Source organism: Populus alba, chromosome 14 (genome assembly GCF_005239225.2).
Source record: "Populus alba chromosome 14, ASM523922v2, whole genome shotgun sequence".
NCBI classification, from domain to species: Eukaryota; Viridiplantae; Streptophyta; class Magnoliopsida; order Malpighiales; family Salicaceae; genus Populus; species Populus alba.
This window is the reverse complement of record NC_133297.1, coordinates 13,108,643-13,124,737: the sequence shown is the minus strand read 5'-3', so window position 1 is coordinate 13,124,737 and position 16,095 is coordinate 13,108,643. Positions and strand designations below refer to the sequence as shown.

At 34.3% G+C, this 16,095-nt stretch overlaps 1 protein-coding gene across 1 annotated transcript; it reads right to left on the bottom strand.

The window, feature by feature from the left end:
• Window positions 1–9,919: 9,919 nt before the first annotated feature.
• On the bottom strand, window positions 9,920–16,077 carry LOC118062665 (TOM1-like protein 3). Its single transcript, XM_035076528.2, has 10 exons — window positions 15,816–16,077; window positions 15,239–15,403; window positions 14,397–14,475; window positions 14,098–14,196; window positions 13,900–14,013; window positions 13,330–13,475; window positions 12,689–12,770; window positions 11,668–11,753; window positions 11,402–11,593; window positions 9,920–10,893 (listed from the first exon to the last, which is right to left on the bottom strand). Exons 2-10 carry the CDS (start codon window positions 15,346–15,348, stop codon window positions 10,239–10,241), a joined length of 1,563 nt encoding a protein of 520 aa, XP_034932419.1. The 5' UTR covers window positions 15,349–15,403; window positions 15,816–16,077; the 3' UTR covers window positions 9,920–10,238.
• Between the last annotated feature and the right edge of the window lie 18 nt (window positions 16,078–16,095).

Sequence of the window (16,095 nt, the reverse complement as noted above, 5' to 3'; positions counted from 1 at the left end):
GGTGAATGGTTGTAAGGGTGTTGGAAGTGATGATAACATCATCAACATAGATTAATACAGCGGTGAAGGTTGTGTTTGTTTTTCTGATGAAAAGGCTAGAATCAGATTTAGCTTGTAGAAATCCAAAAAGCAATAAGGAGGTAGACAGTTTAGAGAACCATTGTCTAGAAGCTTGTTTGAGGCCATATAAGCTCCTTTTAAGTTTGCAGACGCGAGGATCATGAGGAGTGGAGTAACCAGGGGGTAACTGCATATATACCTCTTCATATAAGTCACCATGTAAGAAGGCATTGTCGATATCAAGTTGGTGTAAATGCCAATTGTTGACAACAGCAATGGTAAGAAAAACTCTAACAGTTGTCATTTTTGCCACAGGAGAGTAAGTATCAAAGAAATCAATGCCCTTTTGTTGTGTGTAGCCTTTAGCTACTAATCTGGCCTTGTAGTGTTCAATCTGCCCATTAGCTTGGAACTTAACTTTGTATACCCACTTACATCCAATGACAGATTTATTAGGAGGTAGAAGTACTAAATCCCAGGTGTGGTTTTGTTCAAGTGCTGTAATTTCATTAGTCATGGCTTGTTGCCAATAAGGGATAGAGCAGGCTTGGTTGTAAGTTTTGGGTTCAAAAGTTAAAGAGACAGAAGAAGTGAAAACTCGATGTTGGGAGGATAGTTGGGAAGTAGATAAGTAAGATAAGAGTGAGTATGGCTTACCAGGATTGGAGCAATGGGAAAGGTGTGGATTTACTGAAGAAACCTGAGCCATATTGCCACAATGATATTGTTGTAAGTAATGAGGTGGATGTTTATTTCTTGCAGACCTTCGGAGTTGGGAAACAACATTCTAAGGTAAGGTTGTAGGAGAAGGAGCAGAGTTTTGGAAAGGCAAGTTTATTTGAGGAACAGAATGGTGTGGAGTGGACTGGGATGGTGGGGGAGTGACTGAATCAAAGAATTGAGGAAACTCAGGAAAGACAAGAGGTGTATGGACTGTATTTGGTATGGATGGGAATGTGGATTCATGGAAGATGACATTGCGAGATATGAAAGTTTTGCATGTTATTAAGTCTAGCAATTTGTATCCTTTAGTGTGGGGGAGATATCCTAAAAAAATGCATTTGGTGGCTCGTGGGTGAAATTTACCTTTATTGTGTGTGAGTGTGCTGGCATAACATAAGCAACCGAAGACTTTGAAGTAATTATAAGTGGGTGATTTATTAAAAAGAAGCTGATATGGTGTTTTATGGTGTAAGGTAAATGAGGGAATGCGGTTGATAATGTGGGTTGAAGTAAGAATGCAGTTAGTCCAGTAAGATAAGGGCAGTTTGGATTGAAACATAAGGGATCTAGCTACATTTAGTAAATGTTGATGTTTCCTTTCAACTCTTCCATTTTGTTCAGGTGTTTGAACGCAAGTTGTTTGATGGATGATGCCATGATCTTGATAGAAAGCAAGCATATTAAACTCTTGTCCATTGTCAGTTCTTATGGTCTGAATTCTGGTGTTGAATTGAGTATGAACATAAATGAGAAAGTTGTTAATGAGATCTTTAGTTTCAGACTTGGATTTCATCAAAAATAACCAAGAGAATCTACTATAATCATCAACAATTGTGAGAAAAAATTGATGTCCAGAATATGAAGTAACTGAGAAGGGGCCCCAAATATCAATGTGAATTAATTGAAAAACCTGTGTGGATGTATGCATGGATAAGGGAAAAGGCAACTGTTTTTGCTTAGCTAAGGGGCAAATGTCACAAATAGATTTGTCTGTGGCAGTTACTAAAGGATCAATTTTATTAAAAAGATTGAGTTTGGAAATAGGAATGTGGCCTAGACGTAAATGCCAAAAGTTACTGGTGACATTACAAGAGGTGATGAATGGTCTAGGAGATGAGTATGCTGGAGACTGGTTAGAAGTTCTGTGAATGTGATATAGACCAGATTCAGCTTCAGCATGCCCAATCGTCCTCCATGTGCTTAGATCCTGCAAATAACACTTTGTGTAAAGAAAGAACAAACCAATCTTGTTATCAGCAGTTAGTCTGGAAACAGAAATAAGATTAATATTGAAGGAAGGTACATAAAGAGCATTGTTTAAAATAATAGTGGGAGAGAATTTAATCATCCTTGTAAAAGCAATAGGCACCTTGTGGCCATTTGGCAAATGAACTTGCTTTTGTATCGTAGGCAGAATAATGGATTAAAAAAGGATGGGATTACAGATCATGTGATCTGTTGCCCCTGTATCAAGTATCCAAGTGAATTTGTTCTGAGGTGAAAAATTTATATGACAAGAAAATGATATACCTGATACAGATTCTTGTTCCTTAGCAGAGTGATGTAGCTTTGAGTTGGAAATGCTATTTGCAAGGGTAAGTAGATTTTGCATCTATTCTTAAGAGAAAACGATGTTGGGAGGTTCTTGTTTTTGTTCTGAAATAACAGTATTATATGCAATTGGTGGTGTTTGATAATTTATGTTAATATGTGGTATTGTAGCAATTCTTTTTCCTTTCGGCCCCTTCCATCCAGGAGGATATCCAATGATCTGAAAACATTTATCAACTAGGTGTCCTGGATATCCACAGTGGGAGCAAGTTGCCTCTGATTTTCCTTTTTGTTTTAAAAAACATGGAACATATGTTGAGCCTGGCCTGTGATTAGGATTGTGGTATTGTCCAGCGGCCATGGCATATGAGTCAACAGAAATTCCTACCGTATTTGTTAAAGACCTTTGGCTTTCTTTTTGCAGAAGCAAAGAGAACACTTTCCCCATGGATGGCAGGGGTGTTTGAAGTAGTAATTGGCTTCGGACTGCAGAGAAGGAATCATGAAGTCCAACTAAAAATTTCATCACATAATCAGATTGTTGTCGATCTGTTAGATGCTTTAGGATGTTGCAAGAACATGAATCAAGATTTCCACATTTGCAGTTTGGTATTGGACGAAAACTGATATATTCATCCCATAGGCCTTTGAATTCGCTGAAGTAATCTGTGATTGTTTTTGAGTTTTGAGAAATAGAACTTAAAGATTTCTCCAAGCTGAAGACTCTTGGTCCATCACTTCTCAGATATCTAACTCTCAACTCTTCCCAAATATCGAAGGCTGATGTGAAGTACAGAAGACTGCTGCGAATGTCTTTGGCAATAGAGTTCATCAGCCATGACAGTACCGGATTGTTTGATCTTAGCCATGCCAAGTGTAGTAGTTGATTGTTGGTATTTGGCTGCATTAAAAAACCATCAATGAAAGAAATCTTGTTCTTTACTGTTAGAGCAATAGTCATGGATCTGCTCCATGCGATGTAATTGTCGCCTGTGAACACTTCAAGGAGGGTCACGGTTAATGCACCGTTTGCATCGCGTTCCATGAAATTTAAATTTTTTTAGGCTTAAATTTATTTTTTTATATATTTTTCATATCGTTTTGATATGTTGATGTCAAAAATAATTTTTAAAAAATAAAAAATATTATTTAAATATATTTCTAAACGAAAAATACTTTAAAAGTAACCGTTATCATACTATCAAACACCTTCTAAATTAATCATGAGAATGATGTTAGCGGGTCACTACCATATTTGAATGTAGATTACCTGATCATATGTTTGCTTGCCATGAATGCGGGGGATAATGTTAACATTCACTTCCAGAAAATTAAATGAATAAGGGGTTGTTTGTTTTTATGGATGAAATCATGTTTTGTGATTTAAAAAAAAATATTTTGTTTAAATTTTTTTGAGTTTTTGAATTATTTTGATGTATTAATGTAAAAAATAATTTTTTTAAAAAAATATATATTATTTTCATGCATTTACAAGCGAAAAATATTTTAAAAAACAATTACTACCACACTCTTAAACACTACATGCACTCATTCTATTGGCTAGCTTTCACTATATATGTTCTTCCACGAAAAATCTTGCAAGAGTTCGAGATTGCAAACTGTATTTGGTTAAGACTATATAATATTAAAGAGCTTATATAGTATACGAAGTTTAAAACTTAAATTCTCTCAAGGACCCAGACAATCGATCATATATATTAAATTATCTGGAGGTAATCAAAATAACATTAAATAATCAAAAACATCTAGTCATTTTCTTGTTAATTAACTGTTTTGATTGTAAGTACATTCATAGAGATTGGAATAACAGAAATCTCTTGTCGCCGGCTGAGACTGTGACACAATAGACATCTTAATACAAAATAGAATATGTTATCTGCGTTACCATCAACACGTATTTCTTGCGTGTATGATCACGCGAAGGTCTTGAGACTGTCTATATTATAATTAAGACAAGGTTAATTCTTTTCCAAGTAATTTAGCTGAGCACGACCAGAATTAATTTGAATTGAAGAAAAAGATGTGCGATTTTGGTGTTTTCACCTTGGCCAAATAACACATCTGTGATCATGTATTGGAATGTTCCAATTTAAAGTCACATCCTCGATCTTCACACGACTTTGATGAAACCAATTCTGGAAATGGATCGAGGGAGAATCAGTGAAAATTGTTACAAATTCTACGTCAATTGGAATCATAAATGATGATTATATATGACTAGGACGCGGTGATGGAGATCCTCCAACTAATTATATCTCATTAAATATTACAATAATCAGAAAAACATCATACATACAAGAAATAAGACATTATACGAAGACTATAAATCTGCTTCCTCGGACTCTCCAGTTGTCCCCTGCACGTTCATCTCCTTTACACCTACCCTTTTGGCACCCATCTAAAGTTGAAACGTAGAGATACATGGAGAATGAAATGATGATTAAATGCAATAACATTAATACAGAGCTTAGAAAGAGGAGTGGCATAAAGAGAATGGTACTACTGCCACCTGCCAGAGGATGCATCAAGCGGGGGATTTTTAGCAGTCTCTTCCAAGCTCTTAAAGTTACAGCAAGAGGAATAAGTCGTCGTCTTCTTTGCAAATATTCTGGAGAGGGTTCTAGCTACTCATTATGATGGAAGCATGACGCATGATATATGCATTCGCCCTCTGAGTTCCTTTCCAAACAAGTTTGGTTTTGGCTTGGTGACTTGTGCTATTCCGTTCGAGAAAAGGATTAGCAAACTTCCAATCTCCTCCCACCAATTAATTCTCAATTAATCCTTTAATTATATCAGTAATTTGTTTCCAGAACAGTACTATAGTCGTTGAATTAATTAAACTCCATCTCCATTACTATATATGTATGCGTGAACCCTGGACTTGAGTACTTAGATAGCTATCTACTACAACGAGGGAAGAGTGCTCTCTCTCTCTCTCTCTCTCTCTCTCTCACACACACACACACACACACACACACTACCATATGCCTGAGACCATACTAATTAACGACCGACGTCGTCTTCCAATTTGAGAATCATGCACACTCAAGCTTCGTCTGTAGCCTTAGACACATCGTCCGTACCAAATAACAATCACCTCCTGTGACAACAAAAAAGTGTTTTGGCAGCTATATATCTCAACTGTTTATGAAGTTGAAGTGTGAAAGAGGGAGGAAGGTTCCTACGTACCCTAGCTAGCATGTGTAGCGTATTGCCACACAGCAGGGCCATGAGATAACTAAATAAATAACTCATGCAATCTCTCCCTCGAAATGGACAGAAGGATATAATAATATCTGAGATCATGGGATTAACAGATCTATCCCAAAGAGCAGTAGTTGCCAGAACGAATGACAAGAAGAGAATCCTTTTGCCACCAGTCAGAGGAAGCATTAAACGCAAAATTTTTAACCTTCTTTCCAAAAAATTGAAGCTTGCAGGCCATATTGCTTCTCCTTACCTGATCAAGAGCTGCAGCTAGAGTTAGCCACGCATCTTTCATTCCCGTAACGTTTCCGTAACTCTTCATATTTATTGTTTCTTCCTCTGTGAAATTATGGTGTAGAAATGAAGGGTTTTTTGAAAAATTTCAGTATGTAGTGGATGATTAATCATGGGGAAGGAGTCAATTTCTCTAATTAATTTCTTTCTGTAAAACGTTTGACGAATCTTTTAGTTTCTTGTAACTCCAAGAAATAAAGCTCCATCAAATTACATAAACCACTGAAATTGATAGGTTTATGCTTATGTATTAGCACATGTGTCAGATAATACCTGAAGGAAGGTTTCGATCTCTGTGGTAACCTCAACTGAGAGATTTATTATTGCCGTTATCAAATATATTTTTTTTTTGTTTTTGTTTGTTAGGGATAAAATAATATTTTAATTTTAATTTATATATAATTTCTTTATATATATTTAGATTAACATAATTGTTTTTAGAATAAATTGATTATGCATGCAATATTAATATTAATGAAACCTAACTTTTTATATATTTTTTTTGTTTAATTTAAATTATTTAAACATGATTTCATGAATCGATTTAATCTCTAACAGAACTTTCTAGAATCAAAATATATATATATTTCTTGGTGCATGAACAAGGGAAGACTTATTCTAGACAGACAGTCGATCGGCGTGATGATGAACCAAAAAAAAAAAGCATCCTTTATCATCATGGATTAAAAATCTCGTAATTAACACCAAACTACATCTAAAAGTGAGGAAGATAACATATCAAAGCCTTAAATTTTGTTCTTTGCTTGGTAATGATATTTCTCGGTTACGTAATTTAATATAATGCAAGTCTCGATATGGTCATGAACTAGTGAAGAATATTGGTGTGTGTGTGTGATATATAAAGGAATGTAAACTATACATTAAGAAAAAAAATAATTAGTGAGAAATAATTTAGTTTCCTATGTTTAATTATTTGATCATCAGCTAGTCCTTTGATTGCTTAATACTGTCTATATAATTAGGGCATTGCACTCACAAAATCTCATGATCTATGCATCTAACATCTACAGATATATATGCGTAAGCATTAAATCTAAGGTTTCTTGCCAATCTCTTCGTTGTGCCTTAATTTTACCCTCTCAGGTTTAGTTGGAATATTTATCATGACAGTTCTCTCTCGATCTGAAAGTTGGTCGAGGCGTAAGAGACATATTCATAAACAAATTAAGAGTTCAGGAGAGTCAACCAGAACGGGAAAAGGTCCCGGCAGTGGTTTCGTAGGATATATGTGTAAATCTAAGAAGTGATAGCAATGATTTTTGAAATCCAACATGCAGGTTTCCTTTATTAATTGTCGCCATGTTTATGAATGCTTGTCATGGTGAGAGAAAGAGATGTGTGTTTTGGTGATCCATTTTCATCGCTCTAGAAAGTGTTTTTGAATTGAAAAATATCAAGTTAGTGTTTTGTTTTTTCGTGTGATTTTAATAAGTTTGTGTTTGCTGAATAAAATATATTTTTAGAACTTGTTTGTTTATTTAAAAATAGTTCTTTTTTTTTCAAAAGTTATTTTCATAGAAAATATATTTTTTAAAATTGAATTTATTTTTTTTTTGCAATGTCATGGAAAATAAATTAAATTTTTTTAATATATATTTAGTTATGCCATGAAAAATAAGCTAAAAATCACTTATTAATATTTTAATTTTTTTTAGGTTTATCTAACATATATAGAACATTAAATATAATTATTTTCTCATTTACAAGAAAAGAATGAGATATAAAAAGTGTGATGGTAGAACAAATTTTTTTACTGTATATATATTTTATTTTATAAAATTCACCTATACATATAATATTATAGACATATAACTATTTTTTGGTGTTCAATGAAAATTGAAAATAAATTTCTTTTTTATCATATCCTAATTTTATAACGTAATTTATATAATTTAAATGTATGATTATTGTATGATATAACATATTTTGTATTCAAATGCATGTATTTTCTAAAAATATTATCTAAATTAAAGTATTATATGCACTAATATATCAAATTAATATATTTTAATATTGTATATTAATATATCCTAATACGTTATTTTCTATATAAATATATTAGTAATGTATTATCTTCTAATAATATTATATTTTAAATTATTTATTACTATTTTATTGTTTATATATATGTATAAGAATAATGAAGTATTATATTACTTTAGTTTTTAGATCCTTTATGAAAAATGTTTTTTAAATTTTTTAAACTTAAAAAACACTTCTATCTATCTAAACCTTTATGTTTTTGTTTGACCATGAAATGAATGAATTCTATTGACCAAATTTCCACAATATAGATAAACATGAGAAAGTTACGAAAGCTTTTCATTATAACCCGTGTCTCTAAAACAAATGTCAGTGTTTTATTTTATTTAGGATTTATATAATTTTAATCCTCATTATTATTTTAATTGCTTCTTTTTTATTTTTTTTCTTAATTTAATTTATTTTTTAATTTAGTCCATTATTATTTTATTTCACTAGTTTTTATATTAGATCGAGTCCTTATTATTTTAATTACTATTTATTTTCTATTTTAATTTTTAATAATTGAGAATTTTGTTCATATTTTTTTTATAACTTTTACATGACAGTCTCATAACCCAAGTCACTAGTTTAAATATTAGCCCTATTTAATTTTAATATATTTTTTTAGATACTTTTTAAATTATTTTTTTTTTCAATTTCATCATTTGACATTAAGCTATTGGGCACTGAGCTTTTTTTGATTTTTTATGTTTTTTTTTTCTATAGGGTTATCTCAAGTCACAAGTTAGTTAACTTAACTCAAGTTGACTTGAATTTTTTTTTTTTTTGAATGTTTTTTTTTTAAAATTTTATCCTTTAAAATTAGGTTATTGGGCCTTAAGCTTTTTTATTTTTTTTTCCACTTTCTTTTCTTTAAGGTTATTCCAGGTTACTTGTTTGTCAAGTTAACTTTTGGTTGATTCAATTTTTTTTTCAATATTTTTATATTTATTTCTAGGTTATTTTTAAAAAATTAATATTTTTTTATTACGATCTCATGTTATGTATGACGGGTTAGTAAAGTGAACCTATATTGACTCGGGTTTTTTTCTTTCACATTTCTTTTTAAAAATTTAATTTTTTTTTTATTTTCATCCCTACAGCTTTATGTTTTTTCACTTTTTATTATGTTGGGTATCTTAAGTCACATGTTAATTCAAATTTTATTATTACCTAGATATATTTTTTATGTTAAAAAAATTTGACTGATCCATGACATAATGTGCCCAAAAAAAACTAGTTATACCCATGATTCATCTATACGTCATATCCTCTGTCAAAAGCAATTGAAAAGGTATCTTCTACTGTATTTTTTATCATTTATTATTTATTTTAATTATTTTGAATTATAATAGATAAGTTTAATGGGGAAACGCTATTGGTTTTCCAATCTAATAAAGATGTTTTTCTCACCCTTACTAGTTTGGCTTCTTTGAACATGAAATGTTTGGGTAATAGATATCCAATGAATAACCAATAATCAAGCCTACGGCTATGATATTTAATCCAAAATCTTTAAGCATCAAATAATGGTAAAAAACTTAGGATATGGAAAAATAATCATTGATAACCACAATCATTTACACTAAGAGTAGAAATGTGCAGGGAAAGAAAAGCAGCCAACAGTGTCAAATTAGAGCGCTGCTGGCTGATTTCTCGGCCATTTCATTTGGCACTGCGCAGGAGCAAATGATATTCGGCCACCATCCGAGCAAATTGTATTCGAGAGAGATGCAGAGAATTTTACTTCATGATGCAGATAGCTAGAGATGCAGAGAATCAAGAGTAGCTCTCTAGATACTGAATGATCGCTAGTGAATTTTACTTCAACCAAATTGATCCACGAATTAAAATCACAAAATATTAAACATTGTTATTGCGCCAAGGCCTCCAGTCAACGCAACCACCGCACAGAACCACCCACCCTTCTCACGGATGGATTTTAACAACGTTGGATATGTAAAACTGCTAATATTACGTGAGAAGTATATACTGTATATGAGAGTGGACAAAAAAAAAATAAAGAAAAATACAACGAAGAATGGGGTTCAAATTTTGAAAATAAAAAACACAAGCTGCTGGGATGTGAGCGCAACAATATGATACAAACACATTCTGAATACTTGTGTACTAAAATTAATTCAGCATGCAGTTCATGATCTCCTCTCAACATAAACCTCTGCTAAACAGCATAGATGACATAAGCCAAAGTTTAAACCGGCTTTTATTAAGTAAACAAGCAATCAATCCCATGGTCTGATGAAAAACCTGATGATCTAAAAGTAATCAGAAACTGTACCAATACGGATGAACTATACCAAAAACTCAGTCCCTCAAAATGACCTGTTGTTGGGTTTGGACGATGACGATGACTTGGATTTTGCAAAATCAACCAGGTCTTTGAAGAGTGCATCTTCTGGTTTTGCTTGTTTTGGAGGGGTAGACGAATTAAGAGAGAGATTTTGTGTTTGAACAGCTAAGCTGTCATAAGAAGAACCAGGTCCACTGCTTGAATGAGAAGCACCACCTACACCACCGATATTATGCTCAAAGAACTGCTGTCTTTGATTATACCTGGAAGGCGGTGGTGGAAGAGATCCAGGGGGCTGTGCATCCCAAGGAGCTGGGGGCAGCCGATCACCAGATGGGCTTAATGGAGCTGGTTCGTCAAACACAGGATGTCCAGTTAGCACAGGAGAAGAGTTCACAGCACTGGAGGGAGGAGATGAGGCCGATACCGTTGGAGAATATGGTGGCGATGAGCTTACGTTGGAATGCATTGGGACTTTAGAGGGTGTAGGTTCTGATATTTGAGGGGATCCTTCAGACTTGTAGACATCACCACTGAGAAAATCAACCATGCCCGTCTCCTTGTTGACTGGATTCTTTGACAAGGGAGGAGGAGGAAGAAATGGACTGACTGGTCCTGGTTGAGTCCTAACACTAACTGGTTTCTGGCCCAGTCCTTGTGAATTATCTCTTGATGACCTGTGGTGGCATGATTACACCAGCTTATTAGAATTTGATTATACCAACTTTTCCCTCCTTTCCTTTGACAGTCACTATGTTTTAAGATCAGAAATCTGATGGTTCATTAATATGATCCATGCTCAGTAACCTCAAACATACTTCCCAGCCAAAATGAGAGGGGCAAAAACATCATGAAACAACAAGATAGTCAGGTTTCCAAAGTTTTCTAACAGCTGAACAAGACTAAGCAGTGGCATGTGGTAAAAAGAAAAGAAGTATAAGGAGTGGACATCCACACATGCAAATGTGTATCCCCATGACTTTTTGTTTCGCCAAAACACTCTCTTGCTGAAATGTTTAGACCATCCAATGGTGAGAACTTGCATCTTAAATTTGTCTAGGTTCCGTGGGTAAACCCAGTAAGAATCCTCCATCACACCACAGAACAATGAGCATGGCATAAGAAAATACTGTAAGTGGTAGGGGAGAGGGCAAGGAAAACCATTGCAAAAATCCAGTACATTACCTGTGCGCCAGCTGGGTAAAATCATCTTCCGACTCATCATCATCATGGTTAATATTAGCAAGAGGCACAACTGGAGTTTCCATTTCCCTTTCTCCCACACCAGGGATTCCTTTCGCGATATCATCATGCTGACGGAGTACCCGCTGCAGGTCATCATTCAGTGCTAGTCCCTGAAATAGAAGCCCCTCGTCTCTGAAAGAGCACTGTATTTGTCAGAATTATCTGCAGCAGAAATTGGAAAAGTAACATAAAGGCCTAATTCTCACATTGTATTATTAACAAGAAGCATGACACGCTTTTGGTAAGAACGGCACTGGTCAACAAGGTCGACAACCACTTCTTGCTTTACACCCTGCCAAAATATCCAACAATAACAATACAGAAATATTATCCAAATGTTGCAAAAAAATGCAGTTTCTTTGAAATTGCTATCCAGATGAGAAGTTGAAGCATTGATATGTGCAAGTTTCATCTCAAACAGAGAGCACAAGAGAAAATTGAACAAGACAAGACTTCTTCATCTATTGATTGAATATTTACTTTCATTTGATTGATCAGAGTTTAATTTTATTTTACTATTTTAGAAATTTAGTTTTATCCTATTTATTTAGTTGCTAAAAGTAACTTTTGTTAACATTGTAGTTATGCATCCTCTTAAGAATCCTCATTGCTAAGTGTTTTAGGGTTTTATCAGTGTTCTCTGTGCAGCCTGCTCCAAATTATTGTGAACGTGATTTCAGCTTTGACAGTTATGGTCTCTCAAATTTAGACATTTGGTCAAATCAACCCATCTATTTTATTTTTGGTCAAATTAAACCTCCACAAAATGGAGACCGTTATCCAACTCATGCCTATTAGATGATGATTACATGTTGCCACTTGTATGCATATAAGTCAACAAAAGGATACAACCACTGGTCAATTGGAAGGAAAGGGTTCGATTTTATCAGAAATAAAGTAGGGAGTAAATTTGACAGAATGCTGAACTTGAGGGATCATAAATTACTTTTATCCTTTGGCAATTGATTGTTGAGTATCGAAAGTGTATCCTTCCTATCTTGACAAGTATGGAGTTTTTCCATCCCCTTTCTTTCAATTCAGAACTTCATATACATAGGTGTGCATTAAGGTTTAATATCTCAATCCATGAAGCACTGACATAGTACAGAGACCCCACTCATGCTCAGAACCAGGGAAATTTCAACAACCACATAGCCTCTGAACTTAGCAACATGCTTTGCTAGAACGATGGGAGGAAATTTCCATGGGACAAAAACTATATTTTACCTCAGGGTTTTTGGGATCCAAGGCACTAAGCATTTCCATTAACACATCTGCTAGTCCACGAGCGTTTTGAATCTCATGCAAGCTGCAAAATATATAAAAAAAAAATTACCAAGGTAAAAAGATCTACCAGTAATTAATCATTAATCCCTACACCAGCAGGACCAACCAGTAAATGAGAGATAGAAAGCAAAAGGCAGATGAAGAAATGCAACATTAATGAGACTTCCATTATTTAGGACTGAATTGCACGATCAGAATCATCCTACCACTAAGCAGTTTTAAATTAGTTCCCTTATGCTTATTGCCACTTGTGCCTATCGCTTATGCATAGGTCATGCAAGTGCACTTACAATATATTCTCGCATAAAAGATTGATTACAAACTAAATTCCAACCAAGTCATAGTGTTTTCATTTAAAAATGGGGATACATTAGCAAGCTAGAAATTAAAACGTTAATTGGGAAAGAAGATAACAGCTGATGTAGCACTCAGTCAACATTATGCAAGAATCCTAATGTACTCAAATGCATATTTATGGAACAATAAATGGAAAACCATAAGTACCTTTATTAATAGACCTATTTAACCCTAAGCTGGGGAATGAGCTGAAGAAATGAAAGTCCAAACAGTCGAAGTCTTACCTGAGGCCAGAAGCATCAGACTGCAGAGAGGCTTGAATAGCAGCATCTTCATATGCTGAAGGTACATCAGCTATAGGCTGTGTTTGGGGAGGAGTAAAGAATGGTACACTGTTCTCTGATCGAGGTGGAAATTCAACCCCTGCAGCCTGCCAGGTATCCAACATTTAGCATAATGAAATAAAGCTTCATGAACACATAAAGGAAGTGAAGGTTGATAATATGATTTCTGATATTAAATCAGCCACCTAAAGCTGATCAACTTCAAAGGGAATAGAGTTTAAAATCAATGGCAAAACTCACACACTCTTGAGTTATGGAATGGCGAGTAAAAAAAGGAAATTTTAGATCATTGACACATTATGGCAATTGAGAACAGCCTTTTAACTTTCCAGTCATTAAAACCAGAAGTTACAGCCATCATTCACTAGAATGTATTGATCTGGGAAGGAAACATGAACCAAAAGATATGAGACTCATAGGAATTCTAATTAAACAATTCTCAGTAGAACTGCTGGCACCAAAATAAAAGGAAACTGAGAAGAACTTCTAAAAGGTGGAGAAATCAATTACCCTTAGTTCATTATATGCAGCATAATATTGAGGATACCTTCCACTTGGTCCCCCGAAAGCTTCTTGCCATGCATCTATCAGAAGAAGTATCTTTTCTCGCACATTTAAATCAGGCTGCTCAATTTCACAAGAAGAAAAAATGAGATGGGAACAGGAGAAGAGAAATTCATAGCACTGGTAAAAAGAGAAAGCAGCCACCTTCTTTTTTACTATTTTAACCATATCATGTAAGATATCACGTTCAATGATTTGCTGAAACACACTGTCACCACAATTTTTGCTAAGTGTCTCCAATGCCTGTATGCAACATAGCCATTCAACTCAACATCTATCAACAACCGCAATTTCAGAGATGTACACCATACAAATTTAAAGGCAATTGAGACAATATAGAGAATGTTAGAGCAGTCAGGCAGCAATGTCATGATGTGTGCAGCTCATGATGTAAAATTAATTTGAAAACATGAGCCAAGTCTAGAAAGTTTGAAAATACTAACAAAAAGAGCCAGGAGTTGGATTTTAGGATTTTTGCTGCCTAGTCGCTTCTTGAGTATTTTCAAGGCATCCTTTGCTTGCCTGCAAGACGAATCAAATTCAGAGAGGAATCAAAATCAGCATAATTTAAGAGCAAAATCAAAATCATCAAAATCAGCATAATTTAAGAGCAAAATCAAAATCAGCATAATTTGACTTTTTGAAATGGAAAGGGATAAAAGTGAAATGAATCATATTGAAAACTTTAGATATACATGAAAAAAAAAATCGGTAACAATATGAAAAAGGAAAAAAAAATAGCCTACGGCATTTTCTAACATTACAAACATGACACGGTTTCCAACACTAAAACAAAAAAAATGATAAGCCCATTTCTCAAGGAATTGGATATGTGAGCAAACGTAAGGATTTAAGCTACAGCTTATCAAGAGCCTGCTAAAATATGCAATCAATCAGCGACTATGCCTGAGAGGTCGCACAATCCAAACAAGTATAGAAGTTGCATTCCATCAAGCATAATGCTATCTAAACCCAATCTATCCAAAAGCTACATGCGGTCATGTTGCACAGTCCATCTCAGTTCTCATATGGGCCAGAAACATGCACAAAGAAGAAAGCATCTCAGCTAAATTTCAGTGCTCTAACATAAGGATATTGACAAAAGTAATACATTCATACCAGCTCTGAACAACTCCCAACGCGCGCACATACTCTATTCAAACAAAGTATTGAGCAATACTAACATTCCTACGTATTTCATTCGCAAAATAAGCACAGCTCAGAGAGAACAGTACCTGCATGAACTCTACCAAAACAAGAATTTAGAAAGGGAAGAAACGTATACCCAGGATCCATGTTGATGATATCACATAGCTCAATGTTTACAGCCCAGTCAGGACCAATCAACATGTCATTGGTAGCCCTCTCCGCACAAGCCGCAGCAGTATTAGCCATGATTATAGATAATCACTAGATGGTACTTTGATTTAAGCTCGGTTCCCTTATTACCCTACAAATCACAATAATCAACTAAATAATCAGTTGCGAAATTCAAAAACCGTACAAAATAATATCAAGAAACATCATTCATGAAACACGAAATTGAAGTGATACAGTTGACTTGTGACATATATAAGCACATGATCGAATACAAAACAGCAAATTATCACAAATTGAAAAGCCCAAGACTTAGATTCTCCATCAAAACCCATTAAAACTCGAAAAGAAAACAAAAATCTCATGGCAATCTCAACACAATCATAGAGTATCAAAATCATCAACAAAACCCAATTTGACCCAAATGGATCAAGGGAACAAGAACCAAAAACAGTTAAATTATATATAAACAGATAAAAGCCCCGCATCAACCTTAAACCCCAACAAGAAAACAGTAGCAATCATTAACAAGAAGCCTTGATTACCCAGATTTAAGGCAATTAAAGAGAACGCCCAAACCCCACTTGACAGGAAGTAAGAAAAGAAAAATAAAAGGACAGGATGTAAGAATCAGAAGAGAAAATATAGTGGGGGGTAAGGATCTTGAAGCTTCCCTGTCAAGAGAGAGAGGGAGAGAGAGAGGTAACAATAAATGAAAAGGAATAGAAACAATACTGGCAATTTTATTATACAATAGGAGGGGACTGGGTTAGGAGAGGGAGATAGTCTTTCTGTTTATTTGTTTGGCGGTGTTTTTTATTTATT

What these genes read in the sequence shown, in the direction of transcription:
- LOC118062665 (XM_035076528.2), bottom strand. Translation starts at nt 15,348, where the DNA reads ATGGCTAATACTGCTGCGGCTTGTGCGGAGAGGGCTACCAATGACATG. An exon ending in CTGCATATAATGAACTAAGG is followed by an intron (nt 13,476 to 13,899) that starts GTAATTGATTTC and finishes GATACCTGGCAG; the next exon opens with GCTGCAGGGGTTGAATTTCC. An exon ending in TCTGATGCTTCTGGCCTCAG is followed by an intron (nt 12,771 to 13,329) that starts GTAAGACTTCGA and finishes TATATTTTGCAG; the next exon opens with CTTGCATGAGATTCAAAACG.